This window comes from Varroa jacobsoni, unplaced genomic scaffold (genome assembly GCF_002532875.2).
Source record: "Varroa jacobsoni isolate VJ856 unplaced genomic scaffold, vjacob_1.0 scaffold_228, whole genome shotgun sequence".
Lineage (NCBI taxonomy): Eukaryota > Metazoa > Arthropoda > Arachnida > Mesostigmata > Varroidae > Varroa > Varroa jacobsoni.
This window is the reverse complement of record NW_019213130.1, coordinates 160416-172668: the sequence shown is the minus strand read 5'-3', so window position 1 is coordinate 172668 and position 12253 is coordinate 160416. Positions and strand designations below refer to the sequence as shown.

The window sequence follows — 12253 nt, the reverse complement described above, 5'->3', positions numbered from 1 at the left end:
GCCGGTAAATCGTAATCATTGTGCTGATTCTACATATATAGAGAATCGCCGCAATATTTAGAGGAACAAACGACGCTTAGAAACGAGCTTTACGTTATACTATAGTTCAATGAAAACGAAGCACCACCTGAATCGTAAAAATGATTCAGGGCAATATCGTGACACCAAAAAGAACCACAAATGCTACCGCTGTAGGGACCTAGGAATATTTCCGATTTGTTTACGTGCTGTAATATATTCGAAATTATGCTAACGAAAAATTCAACCGTTTGACTGTTGTTTTGACAGAACTTGATAAGACAGTCCACGTGACGCTTAACTTAATAGAACTCAATGCCATTTGAAACTTGCTTGAGCACCTCTTGAACACCGAAAGATGAGCGGAATAAGAAATAGTTGCAAACAATTTCGCATTTCGCTCCTGATCTGTTTCATATTGCTTTTGAATCGTATCAAAATACCGCTGGAACGCGTTGTAGGCAGGTGCTTGTTTAAAGAATACATTTAGATACAAATAAGAAAACAGTTTTGCCCCTACGACGCATTTCGAAGTAATGGCACATGCAAATTAATACGCGTACGAATGCCAATCGAGGAGAGGCTTTATTTCAGGATAAAACGCCTAATAGATGTGACCGTAATTTTGTAATTACTATATTTACGGTTACTTATGGGACTATTAATAACAAGTGTGTATTACCTTTTTCGTCATATATACATTTATTCAATATTCATCTGTCCATACAGTTCTACTAACAAACAAACAAGCAGACGAACAAAATGGCTAACTTATTTACGAAATCGACTTACACAGGTAAGTTGAGCGGGCTTGTATAATACTACTGTATATATATATATATATGTATGTCTATACATAAATATACGGAAAAGAAAACTGATTGCCAGCAGTGTATCAATAGACGACCTAAATCCATTTGCTATAATGGAACAGTACTAATATTGATGAGCGCACGAATTAACATGTATGGGTAGGGTGCACAGTTGTTCAACTGGCAAATTTATAATCAAGTAAAATGGTCTATCTCGAATCAAAAATTGCGAGTTGGTTGGTTGCAGTGTTTTTACTTGTCCATATGCTGATACAATTATACAACTAGTTGTCAATCCGGTGTTTTGTCTTCCGTCCACTAGCAGAAGTCTCACGACCTGGGAGGAACCTGTTTTTTTGTTATTCAACTGCAACCAAAGGCTGTGGTTTTCTGGCAGAAACCGACGGACCAACTAGATATATACGTGCTCATTGAAATGTATGCACCTATATTTTCTCCTGCTTGGATAACAATAAAATATAATGCCTGATTTATCCCTACCAACGAATATTGTCACTTAATTTTATCGCCAGAAATCGTTTTTTTTTTTAATATACATGTATGCTTCACACGGGTACATAAACATAGATACAAATATATATATATATGGATTAATTACTATTATGTTGTTAGGAATGGCGGCTTGTTATATTTTATTTCTATAATTAATTTCTATTGCTACCCCCCCCCCCCCCGTTAAATACCCGCAGTTATATTAAGTCGCTCTTATTCAGTCAAAATGAGCAGTGATCAAGTACAGCAAAGATTAAAGCAAGATTCGCGCGTTTTTACACACACGCTGTAGCCCTAATTATTCATTAGGTCACAATAGTCCTGCTCCATAGTCCCTGCCGTCGTCATTCACAATACATTATTTCCAAAGCGGGACAACTTGCTTAATCCAGAAAGCGTCACTCTTCCCTTGGGAATGACGGCAGACCCAAGTAGACAGTCATTTTTGAGGCTCTTTCCGGACAAACCACTGTAGCATATATATATATATATATATATATATATATATATATATATATATATATATGCTACAGTGGTACACACACTCACGAAACATTTATACGATCTTAATCGCTTGTTCCTTATTAAATATTTTGTTTGAATAGTTCTTGGTTTTCAGACACGCATACATATACGCATATCTTCAAACACCTAAAAGAAGGATGTAATCATTTTATATGAAAAAAAAATCGGTAAAAATGCTTTTTTTTTTCAATACATATTACTAACGGCCCTTGCGACTCAACACTGAGTTTTTTGTTTTCTCCGTATTTCAAATTCGATTTACCGGACTCTATCCAGCGCTTCGCTCATACTTCCGTATCGCTGGCTACCTGCTATCGCCTCTGCCTTAACCAGTTCTGCCTCTTCGCTGTTTCCATATGGAGTGTTCCCGATCATCATCGCCACGATGATTAAAAAACCGCCTGAAAACGAAGATAATTCGTCAATACGCAACGCGCACCTCTTATAACTTCTGCCCCTGAATAGCTTTTTTATTTTTTCATTCAATTGAATCTGTCCTGCAGAATATGTCGTTGGTGGAGCAACATATGGCTTTATTCAGCTAAAGTCTGCCCATGAACACGCTGCAATTAAGCCTGAGCTTACTTTTCGTATGCTAAATTAATCAAGCATGCATCGAAACTGACCAAACACCATGTACGATCAAATTTTCGTATTGCCATAGTTTAATTACCTCCGAAAGCAAACAGTGTGGGTTGGACACCCTGCACAGTCGTTTGAAGAAGAAATGAGAATACGACAGAAAAGGTCATAGCGACAGCCACGCGTGATGCCTGGGTGAGTGAACAGGCGATCGCCGGCAACAGGGCCTGCGATAGCATGCAGAGAGCCGCTAAGCATATGAGGCCTACGTCACGTGGGTCTGTCGGTGGTCTGTTACGAAAAACAAAAATATAATAATGGCTAAATGACATAAATCTCGGCGCCATAATGTATTTGATGAATCAATTGCATGTTTTCAACAAACATGGTTGACAGAGCTCATACGTAGCGTTTAGGTGTGCTAATCAAGAAAAAATTCTGAGTAAATTCACAGATTACTAGGATAGTTGAATGACTAGGCCTTTGAATGATTCATATCATAATCTTATAAAGCAGCTTTATTTAATTAGCGGGAATTCCGCCGCACGCGTTACTCGTAACGTAATAAAGATGTGTTGAAAAGTGAAGCTTACCTGTACTGTCCCGTCAGCATGGAGGTAACCATGCATATAATTCCCGTGATGATACATGCATAGAAAGCAATTAGAAGTGAGTGTACCTGTAAATTAAAATAGTTTTCGTTTGATTATAGGTTAATTCGGTCGCCTGCTATATTCATCAATACGTTCTCAATATGAAGAACTAACCAAGCGTACTGTCTATAAAAGAGATTCATACGAGCAATAACTTTTAAAGGACGATATTGAATTGTTTTTTTTTCTATGATTACCTCTTTTAGTCGCCGCAACCAACATAAAGCTATAGCACTGCTTAGCGCAGAAGTCACAGTGATCACGTAGCCCCCAGTTAACTCTGTTTGTTTGAAAGTTTTCGCAGCTAACATCTGGGAACCGCTGACCAGATTTGGAACGAAGCTGGTGGCAACTCCTAACATTACCACAAAACAGCTTAACCATTCGCGCAGCCCGCAATGTTCAGCTAACAGGACACAACCGAGAAAGGCCGTAAATACAGGCACAGTGTTGCACAAAAGTGAAAATTCAGACAGCGGCAGGATCGTTGAGCCTATGCTGAACGTAGCGAACTTTACGCAGAAAACTAGTGATACTCCGAGCAATTCCACAAATTGACTGCGTCCGAAGCTGTGGGAGACAAGAAACAATATGGCAGTGTCAGCAAATAGATCTTATTAATCATTAATGTAGACAATATTATCGTCAACTTGATGTAGGAAAACTAAATTCATATGGGTAGAAAATAGTCTGTCCAATTGTTATCATGGACTTAGCAAAAATGCGCGCCCATGGAAGAGGTTATTGAAAAAACAACGACCGTGGTAGCATACAAACCGACTTTTGTAATGGCTTTTGGAGTACACTAGAAGAGAGATAAATAGGTATTCCGACAAGCACGGTCGTTGCTTCTTTATCTGATATATCACAAACTCAGTAGATTATTAAAAAGAACCACAAGAGTGTAGTAGTTATTTTATTTTGCTATTATACGTGTAGCTAATAGATCGTACAAAACGTCGGAAATAATGAATTTCATAGCGATGTTGTAACAGGATGTAGTTCCTAGTTTGATATCAAGGAACAAAAACCCACATAAACTCTGTGTTAGGTGTACAGAGTAAGCACAATGCTCGTGAGGCCATCTGAAGTACTGATGCCCAACTGATGACATAAAACTCGAAGCATTCAATGTAATAACAAATATGTTAAGAGTAGCATCAATATGACTAGCTTCTCGAACGTACATTCATCGTATATTTTCTACGAGATCCGTTGGATTATCATGCATCATAAGATTTACTAGATACTATTGATTAAATATTTACAAGTTACTTAATCCTCCAGTCAGATCCCGCCGCTGCTGGTCAGTGTGGTACACACTCACTCATGTTTTGGCCGAAAGTAGAGAAGAAGCGGTACGAGGTAAACACAGGCAACAAGACTCCGTAGACCGCTGATCTCTAATGGGCTAAGGGTTTTCACCATGGAGATAATTAGGCCACCAACGGTCAGGAATAGGCCAGCTAGAAGAGCTAGGAATGTGCCCAGAAGATGTCTGAAATGGAGACAAGCAAAATCAGCACAGTCAGTTCAGACTTTTTCTTTACCTTAATACAAACGTTTCCCATACAGATCTTAGAAACGTTAAACTCCTTTAGTGATCAATAAAAGAATTACTGGCGCAAACAAACCATCAAGTCCGGTATTCTTTAAATGCAAGACTAGGCTTACCCTTATTTTAGCCATCAGCCTAACTACACCTAGGGAAGGCTAGGAGTCCAGCTACTGAACTAGTCTTGTCGATGTTTTTCCATCTGCAACTTCGCTTCTTGAATAAGTGCCGACCTAGATATTACCCATTAGTAGGGTTATTCTTATCGCCTTCACCTCCTAGAAATTACTCACTGTATAAGGGGTGGCATCTCGGGCGTAAACCAACGCGGAGGCGGATCGTGTTCAGAGCAGCAGGACTGTCGACTCCGAGTAGACAACGAAAGCAGCTGATCTTGGGAAGGGCCTGCCGAATAGCTTCCTACGGCTCCAGTATAAGTACCGCTGTTTTTACCATAGGGCAACCCGGTCGTTGCTGTGAAAAAAAAACCGAAAATTAAAAAAAAATATATTAACACCACTGCTTTTCGCGTTATTTTATAACACCAAAATTGTAGGAGCTAGGCACGCACTAATAAATTTATTTTTTTAGCTTTTGCACTGCACAAGAGGTTAACAGGATCGCACTCGTTCTGCTTGATTCAGTAACATAAAGCCCATGAACCTAGAGTTCCGTGCGGACCAGAATCGCTGGTCAACACATTGTGGATGTGGTAAAATTTTTAATTTAAATTAGATAGCCCTGATAAGTGATTATCGTTGCGTTCGAAGATAAGGCCAAAAGGTCTCAAATAAAACTCGGATCACACGAGCGTGATATTATTTACTTCAGCAGAAAAACGCAATAGGTAACATAGAGCACCTAGAATTCTTGTAATGGAAACGTACATTTCGGATATTTTATGTAATATTAAGAACGGAAATAGTATTATGATATTTGTGATATTAACATAGCTAATAAACCCCTTGTTCCCAACTATACATTGGCAGATATTTGTTTAGTTCGACAACGACTGAATAGAACAAAACAGTACATTTAGAAGGGCGTCCGCTAGATTCAGAAAAAAGCATTTCCAATTATTGATTCTATCTGTTAAGACATGCATTATCTGGTAGCAGCGATCTATTACGTTAAGCCTGGTTATATTGAATCCGTCTCGTCTGACCCAATAGAGTGCCTCAAAGGTACGTCTAGAAGGACGTCTATTCTAATATGGTATCACTTTGGGTTATTTGGATCGTAGACCTGAACCGAGATCGTGCTAATGTTGGGTGCCCATAGATTAATTTGGTTGACCGTGATTTTTGAATCGACACAAACGTACATGAGTTGACTAGATGACCAACGTTCAGTATTTACCATAGATAATGGCAGACAACACGACGTAACTTTGAGATTTTGATTGTATTTTTCTTTTACAGAGACCAGTTGAGTGATAAGTAAACGTATCCTGGTAGAACATACTTCATAGACTGCTCTAATTGGCAACATATTCTAAGTAAATCCTTAACATATGAAATTGAAAAACACAATATGTTATTACAATCATAAATGTGGAGAGTATACGATTTCAAATGTGGACCTTTGCTGAGCCTAAAGTTACGCTTTTCCTACTAATTAATTAGTTGGCGAGTACAACTCGAGTTTAAGTGAAGATATAACGCATTCCTAACGGCGAAGCTTTTACAAGCGCTCTCGTGGCTGCATGACCGACTCAAATATGCCTGTATATCTTTCACGACTATCATTCAAGCCATTGTTTGACTTTGCTGACGGTCTAAGACTGATCCGTAAGCTAAAACACGATGTTCACGCATGGAATGACGCCGACGAACACGCGTTACGGTGCAGGTGCGGTCTGCACAAAAGACTGGCACACTTCTACTACGGCGGAAACCTACGGCAATCCCGTATGTATAACGATGAGCTGCATCTGCCTTTCGACTATGGCACTGATTAAGGACGCTGATAGAGTCCAACTCACTGCTGGCGTACCGAACAAGACGTATCGTTGCTACCGAAGACGACCTGCTGGACAACTGATATGACAGACCACTGCTATTGTCTTTTTTTATAAGGAATCAATATAGGCTATAGACGTGTCATATCAGGAAGAGGTCAACGGAGAAGGCCGTGGGGTCAGCTCACTGCTATTTGCGGCCACCGGACAATAGGCCGCTAATGGTGAAGAGATTATCGTGCTGCTTCTCGGATAAGTAGATAACTACGCATATGGATGTGTAAGGGCGAAAATTTAGAGGAACTCGCAACAACGGTGCCTTTGTGACAAGTGCTGTGACATGATCAAGAGTACTCAATAGCTCATGGGCGAGTCATCAATGGGAATAGAACGGACGTACATCAAGTGTTTTTAACCGCCGGTTACTGTTACATTGCTGCTGCCATTGCTGCTCTCGCATACTGCTGGTGTTAAGTCTATAGTACTTTATCCGATATGGACACATAGATGTGGATGATGAGAAAAGAAAAATAGAGCGTCACAAGGACGCGGCGAGTTGCCGTAGGCTGGAGCCCTGTCTATTTTTTACCGAGTCTTTTGCTCCACTTATCACGGACCCCTATGATCTTATCCTGACTGCGCTGATAGCCCGGAGTACATATTACGACGTAGGCATCCAGCGATTTTTCGCGGCGTACAGGATGAACAGCGATGGTTACTCGAGACATAGATGAAAACAAAAAAAAGCCATAGGTGGCAATTGTCATCGCTACTCAGAGGCATGATCGCTAACGCACACAAACAGTCGCACGCAGAGACAAGACAACAAAGTACTAATAGATAAAAAGAAGAAACAGCAAGACGTGTAGATAGATAGGTAGAGATACTACATGCACGTTTTGCTGTTATTTTGGAAGTACGCATATCGATGGACCCGCGGACTGGTGGACTTTTCGGTGAAGGAGTGCTTTCGAGAGAAGGGTAGCCGTGATAGCATATGCTGTACGTTAAGCGTAAACCATGAGGACGTATTGGTGATGAACTTCCAGACCAGAAGAGGTTGCCATACATACCATGTCTCGCTATAGGCTTAGCTAAGTTTATCGCTAATAAAGCTATGATGAACAAATGGGGGCGCTACAGTCACGACTATTGTGATTAGTGTTGTCGCTGCTGTTCGTATTGTTGATGCAGCCTAATCGTCCATCAGCATGGACCAACAGACGCTGGTTATGTGTAACGTTTAGGACGCCCGATCAATGAACAATCAAATGTAAATAGTTTTACGTATGATAATGAAGGCATGTTAGTGATAATCGTTGTTTCACAGTAGTTAACCAAGATAATTGAGGAGGCAGATACTTCATTTAATGCAGAGTAACCTGCGCCGTACAGGTGCCATGAACTATGCCTCTAGCTTTGACGTATGCTTACGCTTGGTAAGCCTTAACCATGTGTATGTGTGAACGCGCTTTGCTTAGTAGTAGTGCTCGGCCAAATCCGTGCTGTTAGCCTTAAACTAGTTCGGGTCATTTGGTAACGGGCAACAATCACTTCGATAAAGAGCCGAAATGACATATCCAATATTATTATAATTATGTCGTCACAAAAACGTTCCATCTAGGTTTCTAGCTCTAACATCGTTGACAGGTCGAGTTCGACAAAATTTTTGATCGAAAACGATTTTTGAGTTTGAACCGGCAGTAGTTGGGCATACAGATCATGCTTGGATGCATTTAGTAGCTTAGTTAGCTTAGTAAACCAAGTCTTTGAAAGATCGTTGCTTGCTGACAAGCTCTATTTGGACGCTGGATTCAGTTATTTATCAGGTGATCCACTGAGGAATGTTCCTTAGTCTTATATAGAGTTGAATCGATAATAGTAAACTTGAGTGAAACAGGCTACATACAAAAAAGTGTTGAAAGGAACGCTACGGCAATGGCTTAGAACTCTGAGCCTTTGATAATCAAAAGGTAAGACCAAATTTAATCCAGCTCATGTATGAGCCACCAAACATGTAGCCTGGGCTGAGGATTACTTCATGGTTCCAGTAAGCTTTTTCGTGATGATTCGTTTCGATAAATCTAGTCTGCAACGGTTTTCTTTATCTTATAGCTACCCATAAAGCTTATACTCGCCAACCACACTTTCTGTTAAGCACTTGTATCTTCTCAGTTATAGGTAAGCGTAAGCTACGCTTACGATCGGCTATGTGATATTGTTCGCATAAAGAAACTGATTGACTTTTATGAGATCGTGTGATGCCGGTACCCGTTCGGGCATTCAGGGCGTGGTACATTGTCAGTCTAAATTTTAATACTGTCAGGCAACTGTCTACAAGAACATTCTATAAATATGTATAACAGCTTATACAAGTTATATAATCAAACACATGCAGAATATATACATATAACTAATCTTGAGCAACTTTTTTAAGCAAGCGCTAAGATGCTATTAAGTTGTTGTGAGAAGCGATCTATACCAATTACTCGTTCGTTACAAAATCATATAACTTCATAGTTTTCTAATCTATTAGTTCCATTAATTGTTATTTCATGCACTGCACAAAATAAGTCTATGATAATTAGATCATTTAATAACGTTGTGTATTTATTACAAAGTTCACCAGGGCGATCATATTTATTTTTACAATGCGTTGAAACATGTTACATTCATATTGTGCTCATACTTCCCTCCAATGCACCACAGCTGTTCAGTTGACGTGAGAGTTTTGCGTCATCCGGAAGCCCACATTCGATCCTGAGCAGACAAGCTGCCAATTTCATTTTCTATTATATGGGGGAGGCCATAAGCCACCCATATACACGTACGAGTTACGGTCGATTACACGTACTACATACTCTTATCGAGTCGAACTAACAGAAGACACCAAGCGCTTCCAAGTGACGTTATGTCATCACGTAAAAACCAAAACGTTTTTGTCTTGCGTGATACAATCGATAGAGAATAACAATAGAAACGGAAGTAATCTTGATAGCTTAGCCTCACAGAGCTACTTCCCGCCCATTACCTAACATTTTTCTTACTATCTAAGGCGTAAACATGATTCACTTTTATTACTCCTTACCTTCAGATTGCTGCCCCAACAGTACCATCGTACCTGATATTGACATGTGACATATTACGCAGACACTCAAAATAGACCGAGTTTGTGGAGCCTACAACATTAACAATAGTACGTAGGTTACTTTCGACTGCGATTTGTCTAACGATGCGATCACTCTCCAATCTGCCTCGCAAACTCAGCACTATGCCATCAAAGCTCTGAGCACACTTTGAAGTTTAGCAGCCGCTCTCCTTACGCATATTCGTGCTGGGAATTTTTAGCCAATGTTTTTTTTATTTTAGACTGTGAGCGTAGTAAATCGCTCACTTGAAAGCTGGAAATTGAGTCATCCTTGACAGAATTGCAAAAGGATTAATTTAGCATGAGTCATTTTAGCTATTCGTATGAGCTTTCTCTATATCACCTGAGGGTGGCCGGTCTGTCTGATAGTAGAGCAAAATTTCTTAGTGAGATTCGTCACTATCGATGGTAGAGAAAAGGCTTCCATTCATTTCATAATGAAAATCTTCAGGCACAGTTTACAGAGCTTGAAGAGTTAATTCTATAACGTCCCGTTACTCAGACTTGTAGGCATAGCTCAATGCATGAAGCACTTCTGTGTTGGGTATATTCATCGACGTTTCGGTACAAGCGTCACAGAAGAAAAAACTTATCACACCTACAGCTTCCTGTCACTGTAGGCAGCGTATGTCTTTGCCTACTGCAATCTTGCTCAGATCACATGCTGCTATTAATAGAAGGACGCAGTGTATTTTTTCAACCTGTTTTGGCTTCTCGAGAAGGAGACACGGTAAAATACAACTAGCAATGGCTACATCTCCTATAGAAAGGCATCTGGGTCGTTTTTTACTTTTAAGAAGATCGGCTTAATTCTTTTGAATGATTCCATGTCTGTACGCGGATGAAAAAGATGAACCCTTAAATTTCGCGCGTTCTCTCTACCAAAGAAGCTCGTTTGCGAATGAGGACGAAACATGAACCTTCCTTGCCTCGGGAACGTTGACACTATTCGGCTGTACGAACGACAATTTTTTTGCAAGCCAGAGACGAACGAGCCGATTCACCATCATCGTCTCCGCAGTCATCGTCATTATAATCAACATTACTGTTCATATCTTTCTTATCAGCGGTAAGAAAAAAAGGACCACAAATAGGACTTCGGGATTCCTATAAGCAATTTATCGGTGTGTCCCTAATAGTTGCCAGATTATAGACAGTGCGTCCCATATCGCTGACACAACAACAATGACAGCGGCGACGACAACAGCTGGTGAGCAATAAATTGTTTTGGGGACAGAGACGAGAAGGGCGTATGAACTATTAGTCTGGAGATTTCTCACAAATAACAAATTTATTATAATCTCTTTACGTTACTAAAAATCATTTGCTTGCAGACATCGCTTAGACCGAAAGGTGGCTTTGTGGCATTTTTAACCTTGGGTTTTTTATCATATTGAAAAGTATGTCAACATCATTCTTGGAGAAGCATCCTAAAGAATTCTATGGAGTTCTTATAAAGAACATCTTAAAGCTGCTAGTTAACTTTTCGCTAGAAATCACGGCGAGTAACTAACGAATAAGGAATAATTGTTTAAAAAATTGTAAGACCTCGCCACCCATGTTCTGGACATTGTCTTGAATGGGTTTACAGATCAACGCATGCAAATCTACCCCAAAAACTATTAGAGTGCCTTATCATTTAAATGGAAATCATTGACGTTAAAATATTCCGCCACGTTGACTATACGTCTAGACTACCGTTCTAAAAAGGGTTAGTAAAAAAAAAAAAAAAAAAAAAAACGAAAAATGGATGACAACTCAGATAACAAGTCGCTATATGAATCAATGCGAAAGCTTTGCTAACTACGCCAAAAAAGATCGCTGTATATATTGAATATGTATAGTAGATAAAACGAATTATCATCAAAGAAAGGTGCGTCGCGCACTACTGTTCATGTTATTCAATTAAATAACACGTTTTTTTTTGGCCATTTTGTTGGCATTTTGCGTTCATGCAGCTCTCCAGACGCCATCTGGTGGACAACTGCTAAGCGAGGCGTTGCAGAAAGCAATTAGGTTTCCAGCATTATTCGCTATTCTGTTTCGAGTCCTAAATAGCTAATGCTTTATATGCCAACGCCTGAGTGACGACTAATTCGAATATAAGGAAACAAACTTTTAAATTGATTCTATGAGGGAACGCTGTCGAGTATATGGTCACACAATGCAAATGTTACACGTACAAACATCGTGGCGCTATGGCAGTATTCGAATACGGCGCTGTACGTTTGTGTCTCAAGTTTGAAATTTCCTTGTGAAAAGTGTATTATAAATCAACAAGTAGGTTGTTTTAGAGGAAGGGCATTACGAGGCCAATAACTCATCAAGACATCATCCATTTCCAAGCACGCCGATGCGGCATGCTTCGGTCGTCGTACTACGTTATTTATAATAAAGCATAGACAGTAACGCAGTATATTTAATTCGCATTTGTATTAGCAATGTAATTGCCCGGATAAAAACTTTATAAAGGTAACAGTATATATA

At 39.7% G+C, this 12253-nt stretch overlaps 1 protein-coding gene across 4 annotated transcripts in view; it reads right to left on the bottom strand.

Moving 5' to 3' along the window:
• Positions 1 to 696: 696 nt before the first annotated feature.
• LOC111273819 (solute carrier family 35 member G2) overlaps positions 697 to 12253 on the bottom strand; it is an 18806-nt gene continuing 7249 nt past the window's right edge. For 3 of the 4 annotated variants that reach the window (XM_022855798.2, XM_022855797.2, XM_022855800.2), the window contains exons 2-7: positions 4952 to 5132; positions 4431 to 4601; positions 3301 to 3673; positions 3044 to 3129; positions 2542 to 2741; positions 697 to 2269 (exon numbers count right to left, since the gene is read on the bottom strand). In XM_022855798.2, the coding sequence (XP_022711533.1) occupies positions 2127 to 2269; positions 2542 to 2741; positions 3044 to 3129; positions 3301 to 3673; positions 4431 to 4601; positions 4952 to 5132 (1154 nt within the window). In that variant the 3' untranslated portion in view covers positions 697 to 2126. Of the gene's footprint in view, positions 2270 to 2541; positions 2742 to 3043; positions 3130 to 3300; positions 3674 to 4430; positions 4602 to 4951; positions 5133 to 9706; positions 11590 to 12253 lie in introns of those variants that run through there. The other variant, XM_022855799.2, reaches the window with a different exon arrangement.